This window comes from Notechis scutatus, chromosome 3 (assembly GCF_049901735.1).
Source record: "Notechis scutatus isolate UNSWTSFEM ecotype Mainland chromosome 3, rNotScu1.2, whole genome shotgun sequence".
Taxonomy (NCBI): Eukaryota; Metazoa; Chordata; class Lepidosauria; order Squamata; family Elapidae; genus Notechis; species Notechis scutatus.
Window position 1 is genome coordinate 157732293 of NC_142011.1, and position 21583 is coordinate 157753875.

At 34.5% G+C, this 21583-nt stretch overlaps 1 protein-coding gene across 2 annotated transcripts in view; it reads right to left on the reverse strand.

Annotated features, from left to right (window-relative positions):
* The window catches only part of GNAL (G protein subunit alpha L), a 105304-nt gene that overhangs the window by 7423 nt on the left and 76298 nt on the right, over nt 1-21583 (reverse strand). For both annotated transcript variants that reach the window (XM_087961499.1, XM_026671936.2), the window contains exon 5: nt 12196-12293. In XM_087961499.1, coding sequence (XP_087817625.1) covers nt 12196-12293 — 98 coding nt within the window. The remainder of the gene's footprint in view (nt 1-12195; nt 12294-21583) is intronic.

A 21583-nucleotide genomic window follows, 5' to 3' on the forward strand; every position in this document is an offset into this window, starting at 1 on the left:
GATTACTTTCCATCTATTGCTTCTAGTCCTGCCTTCAAGTGCTTTGGAGAATAGGTTGACCCTCTCTTCTTTGTGGCAGCCCCTCAGATATTGTAATTCCTTTGTATTTTGTGCTAACAAGAAAAACTCTCCTATATTTTTTTAAAGATTATATTATACTAGTAAAATTATACAAATGAAGAATACATTCAAAATTAAAAAGTGCAGAAAAAGAAAAAGAAAACCTCCCTTTTTATCCCCAGAAAGTATAATCAACACTAAGAATTTACCACTATATCGTAAAATAAAAGCAAGCATCTCTTCATTCCATATTTCATCCCAGTTGTATAAACTCATCTCTAAAATCTTATTTCTCCCTATTAAACAGCAAATTTTCAGTACGGATTATCAGAAATAAAAACATAAGTATTAAAACTAACGTAAAAAAATAAAACTTCAAGTAATTTCCAAAATACTAAATAACAATCAGAAAAGGGACATCTTGCCCCGAGATGAGATTGGCTCCCACCCTTCTGCTTTTTGCAACATCCTGAAGATCTGGGGCCCCAAAACAGTAATATCACACTGGAGGTGGTTGATAGACTAATAGCAGTTGCCACCTCCCCCCCATATATTCTACCCCTTTTCTCCCCATCTTTAGTTATCCCTTGCACTTTATTGCAATTTTAATGTGATAGAGTGTGTGTGTGTGTGTGTGTGTGTGTGTGTGTGAGAGAGAGAGAGAGAGAGAGTGTTTTATTCAAGTGTTGTAAGCCAGGTAGAGTTGTCTTGCACCAAAATTGGTGGCAAACAAATTTAACAAATAACCAAACAAGGCTTAAGTACCGTTAATTATTTAAAAACTAGAATGAAATGTATTCTTGGTTACTGATATTATAATCTATCTTTAGATTTATAAGTATCTTTAACCAAGTTGCCTAGGAAATACAGCAGACACTTTTTTTGACAAGCTATCTCTAAATGTTGTCTTATGTAGGCAGACAACTCAGAATATTGATTTTGATCCACTCATTTAAAAATAAAATAAATGGTTACATTCTGTGAAATGAAGGAGTAGAGTAGTCAATTATTTTGTTCTTCTAAAATGATCACACTGCATTCAACATGAATACTCTGGATTCTGAAATTATATGTATCTTAGCAACTTTTTTACATTCAAGAAATTTTAAAAAGAACTATTAAACAACTACTTCTTTGGGAGCTGTTGTTATATACACCACAACATTCAAACGCTAGTAAACATATCTTCAGATTGTTAGTGCTTTCTTAATATTATTTTTAAAAGGAAGTTCACAGCAGAACTATGTCTCGCAGTGACTATATCCTTTGTTATGAAACTCATTACATAATAATATGAAGGATTTGGTAAAGGCTAGATGTTTCTTAGTTTTCTATGTTTTCCCTCTTCCTTGTTCTATTTTCTTGGACTGAGTGCAAATTGATTGCAAAATGTTAACTGCTTGATTGCTTTTGAAGAATAATGTTGTATAAACCAAAAGGCAAATCCAAGAGCAGTTTTTCTGCCACCAGCTAGGACAAAACAGGCCTCAATGGCAGGAAAACGGAAGTTTCTGAGCTACTGTCTAGATAGAACATCACATAGCTAAAGCTGGACCATCTTTCTTGACAAATTAGAATGAAGTACACCAGTAGTTTCTTCAATATCTCAGAGAAATGTGACAATCTTCCAAAAATGGAGATAAATCCATCAATTTCCAGCACTTTTAAACATGCTATATTAATGACAATTTTTACTCAATTAGCTTGAAGCTTGGAACTGTAGATTTTTTTTAAATATATAAATCATAGATGACAGCTGACAGCTCAACAGTAATTTTTATAAGCAACACCCTGTTTTAAGTGGCAGATCTTTTTTTAAAACTTAACTTGCCTCTAGAAAAACTCAGAAAATACCTGTTTAAAATACTGTGAGTCTTTTGTTAACCGCCTTTTGATTATGACTGAAACAGCCTGCAGAGGGCAGAGAACACTACATGAACTATAATAGATGACATAATCTGTGGGCAAATGATTAGAATCATTCAGTATTCCAAACAGTTCACATGAAGTGGCAAGGTTAACAGAGGCCTTAAAGGGATTTTGCTTCCCAAGAACCACTTAAAAATTGATCCGTTTTTATTGAAACTTTTTTTTTTGTTTCAAACCAATGTATGAAAGCGACCCAAAGTTTATATATTTCATTAATTTTGTTCCATGAATTGAGAAAATACCATCATTTTGAAACGCAGACATTAAAATTTAATATTTAAATAGCCTAGAGAGAGAAATTTCAGGGTATATAGCCTTCACTTTGAAATTGTATCACTTGATTACATTAACTGGCAGGTACTAACCAGAAACCTATGTAGTTACTCATTTAGAAATATGGAGAGACCTAGAACCTTGTGGAAAGAAATTCTTTATCAAAAACAAATTTCAATGGTTGAAAAAAGGGAAAAGATGGACTATGCAAAGGACTCAAGGAAAAGCTATTTAAGGAAACTATTATATTCCTTCACAAGTTTTTATTTTTATTTTAGAAGACATCAACCTCCTCACATGAATTTCTATTAAATCTGCCCATTATTTGTTTCATGTAAAAGTGCCCCCCACCCTATCAGAAATATGCTGTCGATCATCATACCCAGGCATGATATTCCCACTACAATATGCCTGATTTTCAGAGCCTTTTCTCAGTTTCTGTTGGTGTTACTTACTGCACCAAAATTCCCAGCCTGTTAAATCATAATTTGAATGCTTTGAAACTCACTCTCTCTCCTTCTCCCCCCCCTCTCATTTTCCTCTTGATATATGGCCACATCTATAAGGACATGTCCCCAATTTGGCAACAAGGAAAGCCTGTTTTTTTTTTTGGACTGACTACAGAGGTACTAAAGTACAGGTAGTCCTGGATAAATGACTACTCATTCAGCAACTGTTTGAAGTTAGGATCATACTGAATGAAGGGAACTTATGATGGATCCTTGTAGTAGTGGCATTGCAGCATCTTTGGAGACACGTGATCACGATTTGGACGCCTGGTGACCAGCTTGCAATTCTGATGGTTGCAATGTCCTGTGATGACATGATTAGCGTTTTTGACTTCACTGCTGGTTTCTGAGAAACAAGGTCAACGGGAAATGGATGGCACCGGAACTGCTGCAAATGATGTTGTACTAGGGCGCAATCACATAGTGTTACAGTTTGCAACCACATCGCTTAGTGACAGAGTTTCCAGTTCCAATTATCACTGTGAAATGAAGACAGCTTGTAGTCTTCCCACAACCAGAGGAAATGAGCGTTCAATGTGTTGGGACTACAAATTGTATAATTCCCAGTCAATAGTGTGGCTACTAAATTTGGGGAAAGTGTTCTAGGAAGCTTCTCCTGTGTATTTTTCTTGCTTGTAATTTAAACAAAATAGGAACATGATCCATGTGCTTGGATCATGTAGGGAGATAGTACTAAGACATCTGAAAGATCAGTATGAAAGCAGTCATAAATTTTTATTCACAGATATAAACATCAGACTTAGAAATGCCAGTTGGTTGACATTATTCTATTTACTTGCTAGAAAGATGAGGATTTTCTTCAAATAATTACTGTTGAAAAGGAACAAATGGCTACAAACAACTATAGCACAAATGCTTTTGAAAATAAGCATCTAAGAATGCTATTAGCTGTTGTCATCCAATTTATGGGGTGACTAATCCCTATTGCTTCCATGGTTAAATTCAACTATTTTGTAATATCTTAACATAACTTTTGTCTCTTTTCTTCCCTTCCCCTAATTTTTTCCAAGCTTTTCCCCCCCTTATTTACTACCCTTTTCATATTACTTTAAACCCCATCCTTAGCTTATTTTTTTCTTCTTATTCTGGCTGTTTCTGCTCAAAGGAGTATTCAATGGTGTGCATTTCTAAGGGGAAAGGGGCAGGGGCGGGCTTCAAATTTTTTAGTAATGGGCTCTCTGCCCTAATGATTGGCTGGGTGGTCATGTGGCTGGGTGGTCATGGCTAAGTGGTCCTGTAATCAGGTATTCATGTGACCAGGTGGGTGTGGCTAGGTGGTCATGTGACTAAGTGAGTGTGGCCAACTCGATGTTGCTTTTTTGCCCTAATTATCTAAAAAAAGATATATACCAAAAAGTTGTCTATTATTTGTGCATTTAGAACTTAAATAAAATATTGGGTGAAACAGGCTTAATAGCAGTGACTGTGAGAGGGATGTTGGAGTCTTAGTGGAGTTTCTGGTGAGTTATGTGATTCTTATTATTTGGGAATTAATCCCCTCAGAGGCTAGTGGCTATGTTATCTGATTTTCTCAATGACTCTCCCTTGCAAGCGCTGACTGGATTGTTTATCTAGCTTGCAACATTTTTACAAGGTGTGAAATGCTCTTGGCTGAATGTCCAGAAGTTCAATTAAGCCTATTAAGAACTTTCCCTTGCTGCTTGTCTTTCTGAGGTTATTGGGGGCTCTCCAAGCCCCACAGAGTCTTAGTTAGGGGCTCTCCCAAGTCCCTGTGAGCTCCACCAGACACCCCCCCCCCAGAAAGGGGCATATATACGAGAGAGAAAATGTTAATATATGCAAATGGGAGACAATTTTTATTAAATCAGTACCTTATTTTGTAGGCAATTGAATTCAATTACAGGTGATCTCTGACTTATGCCCATTACGGTTGTAAGTCATGACAACCATAAAGTGGGGTATCACTGACTTGATTTTACGTCCTTTTTTTACAGCACTTGTTCAGCTAATTACCATGGTTGTTAAGTGAATCTAGATGTCTTAGGAGGCAGCCCCATGTAGAGTTTATTATGAGATGACTAGGGCATGAGAAAGGGGCTCTCTCTTGTTGAGAAAAATGCACAATTGTGAAAAGGCCCTTCAGGCCATGGCAACCTTCTGTTCTCTGAGCAGTATCTGCAAGTCCAGGAGATCCCCAAATTCATACAAGTGGTGTGCAGTATTTAGATCTAAAACAAGAAAAGGTTTTATTGGAGCCATGTTTTTTTCTGGCCTACCATAGTTGCTGCACAGGCTTAGGAAATATATGTTGGGAGTTTAAGGACTTGGTGACCCAAGATTGCACTCTGTTTCTACCTCCTTAACTCAATTGTGTATGTTCTCCAAATCCTCACAACAACCATATAAGCCCAGGAAAATGGGTGGCTCCTTTTAAGAAGCTGGTGCTCACTCCAGCTCTGAAGCATCTTTGTCCACTTCACAGTTGAATACTTCATACCTGTACTTCCAATCCTTAAATGGCCCACCTGTGTAGAAACTGTTACAACAATAGCAATGTTTCCTGTCCTTTGGTAATATCAGCAGTTACTAGTCAAAAGTATTCTGATTTTAAAGCTATTTAAGCAATGAACATACTTTGCACCAAAATGATTACCATGTTCAGCTTGTTTTAAAGGGTTAGAAATCATGAGAATATAAATGGTAACCAGACGTATATTTTTATACATATTTATCAGTTGCTTGACATTCTTTAAGTATTAGATAATGTACAAAATATTTATAGACACAAGACCGAAGAGATAATATGTGCCCCAAGCTATAAATTTCACACAGGGTTGGGTAAATACAGATTTCAAAACCTTGCATAATTTTTTTTCAAGATGTAATTCTTAGCATTAATGTAAGGAACTGGATAGCTGACCTGAATTTTATTCCTTGACATATAGTTAGAAGTAAAAAAGGGGGGGGGGGGAATGGAATTACGGGAGTATAACAAATAGATGATATTTATGGAGTTTTCTGATAAAAATATAGTTTTGAAGAAATATAATTGACCTCATCCAGAAGCCCAAATTATGCTCTTAAAAGATGAAGTGTGTATTGATAAGCAGTCTAGATTTTGAGGAAAGTTAGTTTTCTTAACTGTATTTACTGTATTTGTATGGAAGGAAGATAAGGGTTTGTTTTTCAAATTCTTTAACTTAGAAATGGGAAAATTGTGGATGTATTAAGGACAAGGTAATATAGATTTGTTTTGGTAGGAACAGTCTTCATTCAGGGTTGTCTTTCTGCCAGGTAAACGCAGTAGTATATGAACCATATTTTAGTCGAAGAGATATTTTTGGTTTCTAAGTCAAATCATTAACCTTTGTCCTTGTGCAAACAATATGAAGATTTATATCTGTGGTACTGCCACATAAAAAACAAATTTAGCAGACTCCCACAGTATTAAGATTAAAATAAATATCTGTTCACATGGAATATTCTGGTTTTCTGATGTTCCTACTGCAAAAATTTTTGGCATATGTTCATATGCAGGGAAAGAAAAAAAAACCCCAGTTTGTAATACTAGAAGGTAAACATTAGTTCCTGCTAGTTGATGCAATGCAGCTGATTATGGCACAAAAGCAGGAATCATTAAAGATATCTCTAATATATATTTAAACACATTTTCTCTGTCTCTTCTGAAATGATTCTTAAATTGTTTGATTCTTATTTGCTATACATTATTCAGAATGCATATAAAAATAGGACCAACATTGTATTGTTGTAATACACTGAATGCTATAAATTAAACTGCTTGAGGGTTTTAATGCAGTGGCTATGCAGACTAGCCCTTCTGCTGCAGGGCTTAAGGACTGGCTTTCTTTACTTCCCATCCCAACAGCATTGCAACAGCAGGAAGGAGCATTGCAAGGATTAGGAGATCTCTGATGTCTCACAACTTTTCTTCTACCTTGTTTCTGCACAATTCAGAAGTAGAAGTAACTTATACCGTACTGAAAGTGAGCAATAAAAAAGAAAGTGGGACACATAAACCCTTTTCCTGCAATGCCCTCTTCTGCGGCTTGAAATGAATAGAAATGGGGAGGATATAGGATATTAAAGTTGGTAGAAGTCTACACTGTGAAAACAAAACCAGTCACATATATTGCAAATCATATCACAGCAAACTCGTATTAAAACACAACATGCACTTATCACAACAACATTTCCTGTAACTGTTATACTTTATTGCTAACTAAAATAATACAAATTATATAGACAGTTATTAGAAATTTAAAAAACAAACCTTTTTCTAAAGCAGAAGTTCAAAAGTTAATAAATAGATAGCCCATACAAAAAAAAAAACCTGCAAAAGTTTTGTCATCCAAAATCTAAATTGGCAATTTTTCAGACAAAATTAGGTTGCTGTTCAGTTTATCAATCAACTGGATTTTAGCTCTCATGGCAGAAGGCATGCAGCCTGGTTATCTTTCTCCTTCTTTCCATTATCAAAGGAGTGGCCGTGTGATTGCTTTCTAAAATATGCTTACGGAGTATTCAATGCAAGAATACAATGCACCTGTCATGATGATGGAATCTGGTCTTCATTAGTAACTTGCAAATACAGATGTACAAGATAAAGTTCTTAAATGTGTACCATGCTAATGTGTCCAAAGATCCTGGCATGGACATTATAATGAATAGTCTCAAAGTGAAATGAAGAGAAAGCCTTTATAGCATCTAGTTTTCAGATACTGGAAATATTATCTAGCTGTTTAAGGATGGAACTGGAACAAATTCAAAAGTGGAAGGTAAAAGATTAAGAGGATGGACAGCAGCAAGGTGATTCAATTGCAGGATGGCACTCAACCAAGCAAGCAAGGAAACAACCAACCATTTAATAGTTAAACAATCAAGCAATTTATGAATTTATATGTATAATGAGTTTTAATTCAGTCCATACATTCATTTTGCTATTTTTTGTTGTTCAATTTAAATTAAATATTTAAGGGCGCTATGCAAGGTGAATGCTATGTTCAAAATCATACACACCACTTACTAGATCTCACTTTATTTATCTCAGAGCTGGGAATATAAAATTTACCTTCCACTTTTGAATTTGTTCCAGTTCCATCCTTAAACAGCTAGATAATATTTCCAGTATCTGAAAACTAGATACTATAAAGGCTTTCTCTTCATTTCACTTTGGTACATTTGTCCCAATATTCTTTGAATAAGATTGAAATATAGATGTGCAAAGTATTAAGGAGGTATTTTCTGCAACAGCTGTTAAAAATAACAGAATCCCCCCTCCTTAGGAGATCCAGAATTTATCTCTGTCTCAGTCGGTATTCAACTTTGTTTAGAAAATATTTATTTAGCAGGCCTTTTATGATCAATATTAATGTGGATGTACTGATATGATTTATGAGATTATCTTTTAGCTGAACTGTTGCTTATATAATTTTGTTGTTTTTTACAGGTTGTGTGATGCTTTCTATTACATTGTTGAAAGTTGCCTTTTAAGGAGTTATCCTTGAAGCGATACAGTATGCGTAGTATATCATATTAAATATAGAGAATAAACATTTTAGGAAAGTTTGACAGAAAGAGCAGGGACATTTCTGGCTGCCTCTCTAGTCATTCAAACATAGGAAATATTCCAAAGCCTTTTGGGAACAATGGAAAATTCTCTTTCACCACAGCAGAGATCCTACTGCATTGGCACACTCAGATAGGTAGGTGCCTTGCAGAATATCCTGTCTGAAGCTGATGTCAAACTGGGTAAGGATACATTAGGAAAGCACTTGCTGAGATTGCAATAGATCTAAACAATGATTGGACCAAATGGGCTAAGAAATGGATAATTATGTCTTCAAACCAGAGAATTTTGTTTCCAATAGAATAAATCCATTTTTATAATTAAAGATAGGCAAGATCTGGAAGGTGTGCAGGGAAATAATTTCTTTAATTTACTTGCTGTGAGCTGGCATATCTTCAAGGGGCAAATATAAAGACCATATCCCTGGTGTGGGGATCAAGATCTAGCCTCAGTATAATAAATTTGTACAATTGAGTTTTTGCATATTGCTCTATCATCTGACTAGAGTAAAAAGAAATGTTCCTTCCAAAAGTAGATCCTTAATCCTAGTCAAGAGTTTTTTGGAGAGGGGGAGAATCCAATAAGCACAAAGAACCAGTTTGGTCTAACAGTTAAGTCACCAGTCTAGAAATCAGGAAACCATGAGTTCTAGTCCTGCCGTAATCATGACTGGTTGGATCAGTCATTCTTTGTCAGCCCAGCCCATTTTACAGGGTTGTTGTTGGGAGAAATAGGTCTGGGTTCCAACCAAAATATTCAGCTGAGTTTTTTCTTTCATAAGTTTTACTCAGGTGCAGATTCCCAACAGTGTGAATCACAGAGGCCATAAAGGAGAAGTAAAGCTTTCTATACAGTTGAGAACAATCTTCTTTTTGCGCAAGAGGAAATATAATTCCAGCAATTCCTCCCTCTGGCTCCAAGAAAACCAATCTGTTCTCAAGGGCCCCTGACCCTCAAGGGATCTGCAGAGGAAGGGTCAAGCCAGAAAAGTTATGAGATAGAAATTGGGATACAGGAAAAAAACACAATCTCTTTTTGTTAGATGTATCATTCTGTGGTGTAATGCAGGGGTCCCCAACCGCCGGTCCGCGGACCGGTACCGGGCCGCGGAACAAGCCTTACCGGGCCGCTGGTTGCTGGCGCCCGCCATCTTTTTGGTAAAAAAGCAATTTTTCGTCAAAAAGATGGCGGCGCCAGCGCTGGTGAGCTTTTCGGGTAGAAAGCCATTTCTACCCGAAAAAGCTCACCAGAAGCGCTGGCGCTGCATTTTTGACGAAAATCACTCCGTGACGTCACCGGAAGTGATTTTTCGTCAAAAAGATGGCGGCGCCCAGCTGACGCGAACCGGTGACGCGGAACCGGGCGCGGCGTCGAAAAGGTTGGGGATCCCTGGTGTAATGTATGGAGACCTTGAGTAATGAGGGAATGAGATGCTGCTTAAGGAACTCTCAGATAAGAGAGGCAGGAGCCTGCAGTCGTTTAACAGTCAGAGAAACAAACTAACCAACTACCCTAATTGATCAGCTAGTTAAAAGTGAAGGTGGAAAATTTGTACCTTCAACTTCAAAGGCTTTATTAATGTAGTATAATAAAGTAGATTTAGTTGGGTTTCCTGGCTCTAGTTTATCTGGGAGAGCTGACACATTTTTTGTTGCTTTTTGCATGAGTACATGTTGCTTAAGAAGAAAAATAAGACAGCTCCAATAGCAGCATGTGTGGCTTTCTTAAAAAGTACCTCTAACTGTAGTTCAACTGTTATTATTCCATTTCTGGGTATCCAATCCAGCACTAAATATCGGTTTTGTAGGTAGAAACTTACTGTTACACCTTACTGTTTTATGCAAATTACTTTCAGATTGTGAAAGTAATCCAGCCAACAGCATTGGATAAATAAAAGATGACTCCTCTTTAAAATTCAATCATCTTTAGTTAAACTCTCATTCAAACTCTCTTTAGTCAAAAAACCTTGATAGACAAGAGCCTAGCAACTACCTCTACAAATCCAATTGTTTGGTGTACACCTTGCTATTTTAGAGTTCTACACTGTCAGTTACATACAAAAAGAGAATGCTTATTAATGTTTCTCACAGCTCTGCCTTTTAATGATAAAACATTGGATCTTACACTTTGCTTGCAAATGTCATACAATCTTTTCAAACACAAAGTTACAGGCACATTTTCTTGAAACACAACAAAACAATTTAGAAAAAGCCAGGCTTCAAGATTTTTGGATCAATAGTTTTAAAAATAATTTAAGAGACTTCCGGCCTCTTAGCATTTGTACCATGCTTAAAATTTCCATAGATGTTGCTAACCAAGAGATAAGGAAAAATGAGTGAATCTTTTGTTCTCTTTCCAAAGAGGAAGAAGATACAAGACCATGGATCACTTTCCCAATGGTGAATGTAAATTCTCAGAATAAGAGATCATCTGTATCGATTAATCTAAATAAGAGATAAAAGGAAAAAGAAAAGATGGGCCATTTTTAGAGGCATATGCATAGCTGCATTAGGATGTATTCTTATTATCCTGATTTTAGAGCAGTTTATGAATCCTGGGCATAGAATAGCTCTCCCCGGTTGGTTATATTAAATATAAAAAATTAAAAAGACAGTTCCAGAAAATTGGTAGAACCAAGGCAAAACAATGTTTTTCACCATTACGTAGGGAAATGGAAAGTGTTAAAATGCTTATATCTTTTTAATCCCTACAGTACATCTATAGATTGTTAACTAAATAGTTGAGCAACAAGTGAGAATAGCCAACACTCCTAGAAACTGTGAGCAATTTTAAATCTCTGGTATTCACAATAGCTACAAAACAGCGTAATCCTAATGAACCTAAGATTTTAAGAAAGTATACTACCTTACAGTAATATTAATAGTAGGGGATAATATACTGTATCTTAAAAAGTATTCATAGAGCTATGCAAACAATCCATTATTTTAGTCATAACAATGAGACTTAAACAAGCATAAATCACTAGTTTATGCTTATTTTAGTTTAAACCACATCAGCTAGTTCTGGCAGTAATTAGCAACAACAAAAGTGACGACAATAATATCATGGAAAATTTACTTTTTTAATGAGATTTTTATATTTGTTTTTCATCTCTGAGACAAGAGAAACTAAAACTTCAACAAAGTATTAGTTTAAGAAAGTACATCTTTATGCAATCACATTATTGTACGTTTTTTGTTATTTTCCCCTCTAAAAGTAGAAACCCACCCCTGGGCATGTGTGCCTAGTTTTGGGTGATGGGGATGAAGGATGAAGGATTGGATGTTGCACTATATTATATGAATTATATGTTGTATTAGATATTTTCCAGTGTTCAATAAAATGAAACTGCCTAATTTTCTTATTTAGAAGGAAATGTTTTTCCATCCATGTTTTTATTAGATGTGTAAAGTACATGTGATAAAGTAAAGTATCTTGATGGACTGCAGATTTTTCTATCCATCATGAATCCTCTTTTATAAACTAACATGCCTTCCTATACAAATTAAAATTTCAAATCAGCTGAAAGAAAAGAAACCAAATCATATACAATCTTATTTAAATGCAAGGACTTTGAAGAGTGTTATAACTGAAAATTGAAACTATATTATGTAAAAAAAAACACATTACAATTTATTTACTGCTAGTATCAGTAATGTTAATTATTAACAAAGGAGGTTAATAGACTTTTTAGTCCAATGAATGATCCAGACAAAATTACAATGGAAAATATTTTCTTTTGTCTTTGAAGACAGAACCCCAGACACAGGAACACTTCATGCATATTTCCACTGGCTTCCGGTAATAAAACACAGAACACAATTTTAAAAGGATTTTCCTAGAAGTGGTACTTACTATTGTGCACAGTCGATCAGTTGATATTCATTTGATCTCTCAAAGCATGCCTTTACTCCTTCATCATCCCAGAGGTGTTTTGCATGTTCAAAGAATTCCTGAAAATTGGAAATTTAATAATATATTTTATAAAGTATTTAAATAATCATTCCACTATTGTTAAAACATTTAAGCAGGACTTGCACTTCGAGACTCTATGCAAACAATCATGTAGCACTTTTAAAAGGAGCCTTCTAGGATATTGCCTCTCAAATGTTATTTTAACTTTTATTTCAAAAAAGAAAAGTTTTTTATTAAAATTTCTATTAAAAGTTATATTAGGTATATCTATGTTTTAAATAGAGAGATACTTTAAATTGCTGCAATATTACTTTATGAATTTCATGTATAATCTTTAGAATGTAATGTACTTGGTGATGATTTTACTAGTTCAATTTGGATAAAGACTGTTTTAATTATAGATTTGATGTATCACAATTCCCAGTTAGAATTTAACTTTTCCCTGAGTCATGAATGGGTATTAGAATGTAAGATGCTATTTTAAATGTAATGTTGTTGGAAAAGGAAGTGGAAAGGGGAGAAAATAAATGCCCGTTAAAAAAAAAAAAGAATGTTATTTTCATATTTCGTATTATTCATTGGCTCAGGGGGCTCCAAGAATGTTATTATATTATCACTTCCAAAATTACTTTGCTTGCCTCAAAGCATATATGACATATATTTTTAAAAATGTACAGAAAATGAAAATAGTGAAACATTTTATTCAAAAGAGCATAATAATGAAAGAATATTTGGATGATGGTTTATTTTTTTTACAAATATTATAAAGTTTTGTGTAAAAATACAATCTGCCTTTTTCCAGCACAAAATTCTGCTACAAATGTTAGTTTATTGTACATTAATTTTAATTACAATGATAGCTGTGTCTTAATGTAAGTTACAGTTCTATTTTCAAATAAGCCTTAATTGAAGTAAAAGTTTCACTAATGATTTGTTCATAAGTATTTAAAATCAGAGTATTACATTTAAAACTGAATTTAAAAAATACTCTAAGGGAAATATAAAGTACTTAATTAGTTTACAATTTAAATTGTTAATGACGATAAAGTTTTCTTAATTTAATGGAATTTTATTTATTTCTTTATTTATTTTATTTATATAGTGCTCATCCCAACAGCATGAAGTGACAATTTTAGATCCTTGTTTTTAAAACCTTTATCACCGCAGTTACATTTCAGGGAATTATTTATTTCCAGTATCAGATTTTTTTTAAAAAAGTTCTAAATGTTTGCCACATGCCATGATATATTTGCTTTGAAACTTTAATCCCAAATTCTTACTAACTTAAGTTTAATTCTGCCTATGGAGATTCTCAATCATCCAGGTCATGGTTGTCCCAAAGGTGCTTTTCAAAAGGCAATTGGACTTTCTTGGTTTTTTCTTTGAAGACGTTTCGCTTCTCATCCAAGAAGCTTCTTCAGTTCTGGCTGAATGGTGGGGAATGAAAGGAAAGAAGAAAACAACAAACGAAGCAACGTTGTCATTCTATACGTTGCAGGAATATCTGAAAAGCTCAGGAGGCTTTTCAACACAAAATATTTACACACTTTAAACCCAAGAATAAGGCAGAAGCTTATCCACTCCAAGGATAAAACACAAACTGAGCAATGTGATATATGCTGTGCAGTGCAGTGAGACATGTGCAGATCTGTCCATTGTGAAACAAAAGAACAACTTCACAAATGCATGGCACAACATAGGAGAAAAAACCCATCAGAACAAGATTCAGTAATCCATCTGCATCTGAAAGACAAAGGCCACTCTTTTGAAGACAGCAAAGTCCACATTCTGGATAGACAGGATCGGTGGTTTGAAAGAGGGGTCAAAGAGGCAATCTATTAAAGTTGAACAGCCCTCTCTCAACAAAGGGGGAGGGATGTGACATCACCTATCCTCTGTCTACAATACAGTCCTTTCAGCAGTCCCAAAAAGGTTCCACACCCATTTGCACTCTGATTCAGTTTAATTGTGTTTTGAAAAGCACCTTTGGGTTAAGTTTAATTCCCTTAAATTTAATTTTGAATTCTTATGTAATATGACAATCATAAAAAGAGATATATGCACTTTAAAGGTAAAAAAATATTGAAAAATACAATATATAAAAAATGACACCAGAATAGAGCCAACATCACAAAAGACTTGTCACAAAATAAAACAACAATAACTAAACTGCCTGGGAAATTAAATTTCGTTAAACTACCTAGAATGTTTGCAAATGAAAATCTACAAAGCACAACAAGAAATGAAACAAAAACTACCTAGAATGTTTGCAAATGAAAATCTATAAAGCACAAACAAGAAATGAAACAAAAAATAAAGGTAGACTTGAAAATTAATAGAAGGATGGGCAATATTTTGTTCTCTGAGGTCACATTTAGCATTTATGAAGGGCAACATTCTCAGGAACAGGATTATAATACAAGGTGGATAAGGATGTATCACACAGGTGGACAAGTCCACTAATTATATTTTCCTGAATTTGTAGAATATCTAAAACAATAAACCTTCAATCAGTTTAGCTGCTAGGCAATAAGGATGCAAAGAAAGTAAAATGCATCCTTTGTTTATAGTAGAATGCTAGAAGCATGGTTTTGAGATCTTCCACGACATTTTACCAATTTTAGGTCTTCATAGCGACTACAAAGGTCTCTTCCCCATAATTTAGCTTGAAGATATAACTTTTTCCACCAGCCTATTTTACTTTCTGATCAATGGGACAAGGCTGTATACATTTGTCCTCAATCTTGATTTAATAGACAATAGGGAAATGTTTATACATTCAAAACAAATATCTTTTAGATTTGAATTTACACAGGTGTAATTTGTATAATTACATAATTTACATTTTATGCCATCTATGTAAATCTATTTATGTAAATTATGTAAATTGAGACCGACCTATAAATGTCAATTATGCAATTGTGAAAATGAACTAGAATGAAATCACAAAGTTATAAGTTACATAACAAGCTGGTTTTTGACCAAATAAAGTTTGATGATGATGATAAATTATGTAAACTAACTACATGAAATGCACTTTGTGTGTTTTTTTGAAGTGTAAATCTAAGCACAGAAGAAAAATTATTGAGAAAAATAGCAAAAGTTGAAAGTTAAAAGGCCTATACACGAAAATAAGAAACATAGCTTATTGACACCACTGGACGAGATAGCCAGGACCCACTGCCTCAGCAGTGAGGAAAATCCTCAGGGATGATTTACAGCCTGGTCAGCACCTCTTTACTCTCCTACCATCGGGCAGGAGATATAGAAGCATAGCCAGCCGAACAAATAGGCTGAAAAATAGCTTTTATCTGTGGCCTGTCAGACTTCTGAAGGCAACATAAACACCACAATTAGGTTTAATATGATAGACTTGCAGGGCCAGCACCAAGGAGACTCATTTCAATTTCATTGTACACATGTTGTGCATTGACAATAAACATTTGATTGATTGATTGAGGAAACAGAGACAGCAATTGCTTTAAAACTGGTTATGAGAATTAAATAAATATGTTAAATGAAGAACATAAAAATGCATTGATTCTACCACATATTCTAGCAGTTGATGTGAGAAAAGGTAAAAAAAGAGGTGTACCTGCTGGTTTTACCCCACTAGTTGAGACTGACAACTGATAGGAGCTCATTACATCTCTTGGAACTTGGGTCTCAAACTGCCAAGCTGTAAACTTTTAATGGTCTAATACTCAGTATCCTAACCACCAAGCTACTGTGTCTCTTGTCGATGTGAGAAGAATGGGTAAAATAAGGAAACATAACATGAGATTTCCTAAACACTGGTGTCAAAAGTCTTGGGGTGGAACTATTCCCAATTTATCACAAAATTATCACTTTTAATGTGTCCAAAAGGAAAAAAAAAATTCACTGGAATGGATGGAAACATATACTTGAAAGCACAATACTGTATGAAAACCTGAAAATAATATGTTCAGAAGTAGGCTTGAACAGAAAGCTTTTAGTTTTAGGAAGGATATCAATACTTAATGCAGGTAAAAATATTCAGAAGAAGAATGTCCCAACAAAAACTATATAAAGAGGTGGAACTGATCACACAGGTTTATAGGGACAGATGGGGAAAACTTCAATATTTGAAAATCAATACAATATGATCAGTGCAACAAAAAAAACTGGTATTAGAATAAAGGAATGCAATTCTAGAAATGCTTTTATTTTTTTTTACTTTTAAAACCCATGAAGTTTTGCCAGGAAAGATGCATGCTGTCTATTTTTTATTCAGAAATGTACACTTCTGAAGTCACAGGATTACATTTTATGATCAGGCTGGAAAATCACTTAATCCAACACCTTGCCAGTACAGGAAATCCATTACTGGGCAAGAATTGATAGGTTCTACTTAAAAACCTCTAATCACGGTTTACTTCCTTTAAAAAAATCTCTGTTCCACTATTGAACAGCTCATAACCTCAGTGATTAACCTAGTGATTAGTCTTACATCTTTTTTTTCTTATAACATAAAGTCATTTGTTCCATCATTTATAAGATAACTATTCAAATGTTTGGAAACAGCTCTTTAATTGATTCTCATAAGCTTAAGTTCATGCAACAAACTATCTCAAATCATGTAGACAATGGCAACCAACTACTATTTAACTCTGGACTAAGAGGTTTGATAAATATAGTGAAGGAAATGGAGCCATGAATTTTCCTAATATAGACTTGCTGGAAAATATATTTTAGTACTGCCACTAAACTTTTTCAGTCTCAAGTTGAATCCTTGAGTAATGAATATAGTCAGGAATTTTGTAAGAAGTGATGCAGTTATAAATATCTCTAGTACAGTTCCTTCTCATAACTAGGAGCAAGTTGGTTCAAAATTTTTAAAAAAATGGCACATGAAATATATTCTATCTTCAATAATTTAAAAAATTATCCTAAAGTTCAATTTTGCAGAATTTTTGAATGCACTTTGTCAAATTTGTGTTTTGAACCTGTCTTTCTAATCCTCTTTAGGGTTTTCTTTAGCAGTCTATTTTTGGCTATACAGTATCATATTCTACTCTCTGACTGGAAAATTGATTAAGCTAGTATCTTTGTATGACTGTTTACACCAGCTTTCTAAAAAAACAGCATTACATGCAATTCACAGGAATTAACTTTTTGTTTTTTATTTAAAAGTGCCATAATCCAAAACAAACAGATTGTTGTTATTCGTGTAGGAGTTTCTCTTGCTTGGCATTAATGGAGAATGTAGAAACTTACTCTTATAAACAGTAGAATTTATTTTAATAATTATGAAATAATTTCAAAGGTAACTATCACTGACAGTTTTAAGGAAAGTGGAATCATACAAGTATTTTGTGTTATTTCTTCAATTTTTTCTTTGGTAGTTATTTAGCTGAGAATAGCTTAAAATAAAATAAAAACTGCTTTAACTTTTCAACTTTATCCAATTGTTTCAAACATCTGCAGTATTAATGTGGATAGGAATTTGACTAAATTATATGGTAATATGAACAGAATGGAATGAACATTAAAACAGGATATAAGATAATACAGGCATCAGTTTAGGCATTCTCATCAGAAAAATAAATAATCATTCTAAATGTTAATGCTATCTCTCAAGATTATTTGCTTAACACAACATTAAACATAATGTAAAATAAAAATCTGTACACCGAGAGCTCAAATAAACAACCTTAGTCCCATGATAATCACATTTTGTTGAGGAGACTGAATATACCCTTATGGCTCTAACACTTGCATCTCGCCATGCTGTGTACATGGATTTGTTCAAAGAAGGAAATTATTTTGCAATAGGGACACAGCAGCTTGTTGTGCTAAACTAGCAACAAAGATAAACAAAGAGGACTCTAATACACAAATAAATCTCTCACAAGGGTAGAGTCTCTCTCCCTCCCTCTCTCTCTCTTCTCTCTCTCTTTTCAACTTACAACAAAAGCTTCATTAGCACAAAGCCTAAGGCATAACAGTCATTAAAATCCATTTAGGAATAGCCAACTTAGCAGCCTTGGGACATGCTTAGTATTATGTTCAAAGTCTCACTGTACATCTGCTTTAGTGTACACTTAATTAAGACAGTGACCCTTGGGAGAAAATAATCTTGGTCACCGGCAATATATTTTTTCTACTATAATTTCTAGGTATGCAATAATCATCCAATTACTTTGCTAATTACTAAGGGTTATTTTCTTTCATAGAAACATTTTTTCTTATTTTCAGAAACAAAGATAAATATTTTTCTAATTTCATTTGATTATCCAGCATTGATTTTGGAGGATCTAATTGCACTTTTTATTAGCAGAAAACATTGTTTAATATAGAAAATTGGTAAGCCATTTCATCTTCTTTCAGATATATTCCACAGCTCCTAAAGAATTGTATGATGTAATCTTTTATAAAGTTAACAGAATATTTTTCTACACCATGATACCAAGTGCTCAATAAAACAATATTCTGTATACTAAATGCTTTTTCAGAAACAATACTCAGAACATTTTTGGTAATTTATTAGACTCACTTTAAGACCTTTTACATTCTTTTTCCAATAAGCAAATTTGATTGGAACTTCATTTTATTTTTTAGATAAAATACAGCTAGCATTCACATAAAATTATTTACATTGGTGAAGATACTGATACAAGCCATTTAATATTTGCTTAGTAATATTTAATAACAACTTTATATACATTTTCAACAATAGTTCATGCATAATAGTCAAAAAGAATATAGTCTCTCGGTCACAGCAGATACACAATTTTTCTCCCTCCCACTTCTGCCCCCTTATGAACCCACTTAAATCAAAAGTCAAACCAACTAGGCACCGTGGCTCAAAATAAGGCCGGCTTACTTTTTTTCCAACAATGGCTCAGGTGCATAATAGTTCAATAAAACCCCCCGCCGGGCGGGGCGGGAATTAACCTAGATCGAACTTCATCAGGTCAGGCCACCTATGGATGTAACAAAAGTTTCTAAGGAATTTTGCTACTTCCCCCCCATTTTGCATTTTTTAACATAGGCCTTAATTTGGGGAGGGGCTTCAATTTCATTTCATGCCTATAAAACATGCACTGGGACTTCCTATTGGGGAGGCCGTATTGTTGGAGAAACAGGGTAGTAAATGAACTACAAAATGGGAAACAGGGAAACAGTATTGATCATGCTTCATTTACCTAATGTAGATGATGAATTATCTACACTTTTATATGTTTGGTTTATATAATTCTGTATAATCAATCATGTTCTTCATCATTATAAATTATTTATTTTCACACTGTTCTTTTAGAAATAATAGCAATATGTTTCCACATGATTGCAAAAGCATGCTGGAAAATTTAGAGAAGGGGTGTCAAACTGGTGGCCCGTGAGCTGGATGCATCACGTGCAGGCCACACTCATCCCAGCTCCGCAAAGAGAAAAACGCTGTGAAACATCATGTGATGGCAATATGATGCCGTGAGTTTGACATCCGAGATTTAGATCATCCTGTAAATTCAGAGACACTCAGACAAGAAAGATTATAAGTGAAAATAATTAAGTTGGGCTTCCACAGAATCAGAAAGTGATTTGAAATTGACCCAGCTTATCAGTAGGTCTTTATTGTGATTAACGACCTTCTAAGGAACCAGCAGCACAACAATGTGTGTACCTTTCCAAAAAAATTGGCAAAAATACACAGCAAAGTAACCCAAAATGTTTCCATCATTATATAAAGATATCCTGGATGGGATGGATTACATCTCAGGGTGTTAAATGAACCAGCAGGTGTCAGAGAAATTTCCTGAAGTCTTTGAGAAATCCTAGAGAATAGGAGACATGCCAGAAGAGTGGAGAAGAGCCTGTGTCAGTATTTTAAAAAAGGAAAAAAGTGGACACAGGGAACTACAGACCATTGAGCTTCACATCAATTTCTTGGGAAATCTTGCAAAAGACAATCAAGTCTTGTTAGCACTTAAAAAACAAACATGGGTATGTCAGGAACCAGCATGATTTTGTTAAGATCTTATTCTTTTCGTTGACAAAATTACTAGCTTACTGGACCAAGGAATGCTATACATATAGTAGACTCAAACTTTAATGAGTTATTTGATAAAGCAGACTACAGCCGCCTTTTTGATAAACTAGAACAGTGTGGGATAGATAGTCCCATCATCACACCTGGCTGAATAAATATAGCTAGTATGTGGACCTTAACAGGTCTGCGTCCACATGGAGCGGAGGTATGCAGTGCCTTAGGATTCTATCTTGGGTCCACTATTCTTCATCACCTTCATAAATGAGGGATGTTCATAAAATAATAATCATAAGATAATACAGACTCGGAGGTGGGGACAGCTAACACCCCAAAGATAGGCTCAAAATGATCATGATAATTTAGAACACTGGCTCTTATCCAACAAAACGTTGTTCAGTTGTGAGAAATGTAAAATGCACGAGTTCAAAAAAGACAGTATCTGCTTCACAGTAGTATTTGTGAAAAGATTGAAAAGACTGTCAGATTAAACATGAGCCAGCAATGTATCATAGCTGCCAAGAGAATCAATGCAGTTTTGGTGTGCATCAACAGATATAGTGTCAAGATTACTAAAAGTGATAGGACTGTTTCATGATGCACTGCCATACCACATCTGGAACACTGTGTCCAGTTTTGGTCGCCATAATAAAAAAAGGGCCCTGAAAACCTGGAATGATGGCATAGAAGAAAAAACAAGGAGTGTAAAGTGCTTGGAGATCAAAATCTATGAATAGCAGTTAAGGACTTTGTATCACCCTATCTAAGAAAGCATTTTTCTATGCATTGGTTTATATTTTAATAAATGCACACAACACACTCCTACCTACCTCAACAAATTAGTGCTACTGTCTTTTTCATACTTGAATTATAGTTGGTTCGAAGATGGTCTGCTGTGTGATTTGAAATCAGTGATATTGTTGCATTACTGCTTATTCATCTTTTTATCCCCTGAACCCCTATGTTTGCACTGTCACAGTTTACGAAAAGCAATTCAACAGTGTAATTTTCCATTTTTTCACTTTTAAACCAAAAATTCCTCCCAAAATACAGTTCAAAAAGGTCAACTGTGTACTTTCTGATATGTCTCAGGAACACTAACCATGAAAAGGCTGTCCCCCAGCCACGCAAATGCTGGCTTTATATCCAAGCCAGATTTTTTATATTTCATTTCAATACGTATTTTTTCTTTTCATCCCTAAACATTCAAAAGGCATTTGCATGCAGAACTCTAAACACCAACAACATACCATCATTCTGCAAATTTGAAGTTATATTTAATATTTGTATGCAATTATGTACAGATTCAAAATAAGACAA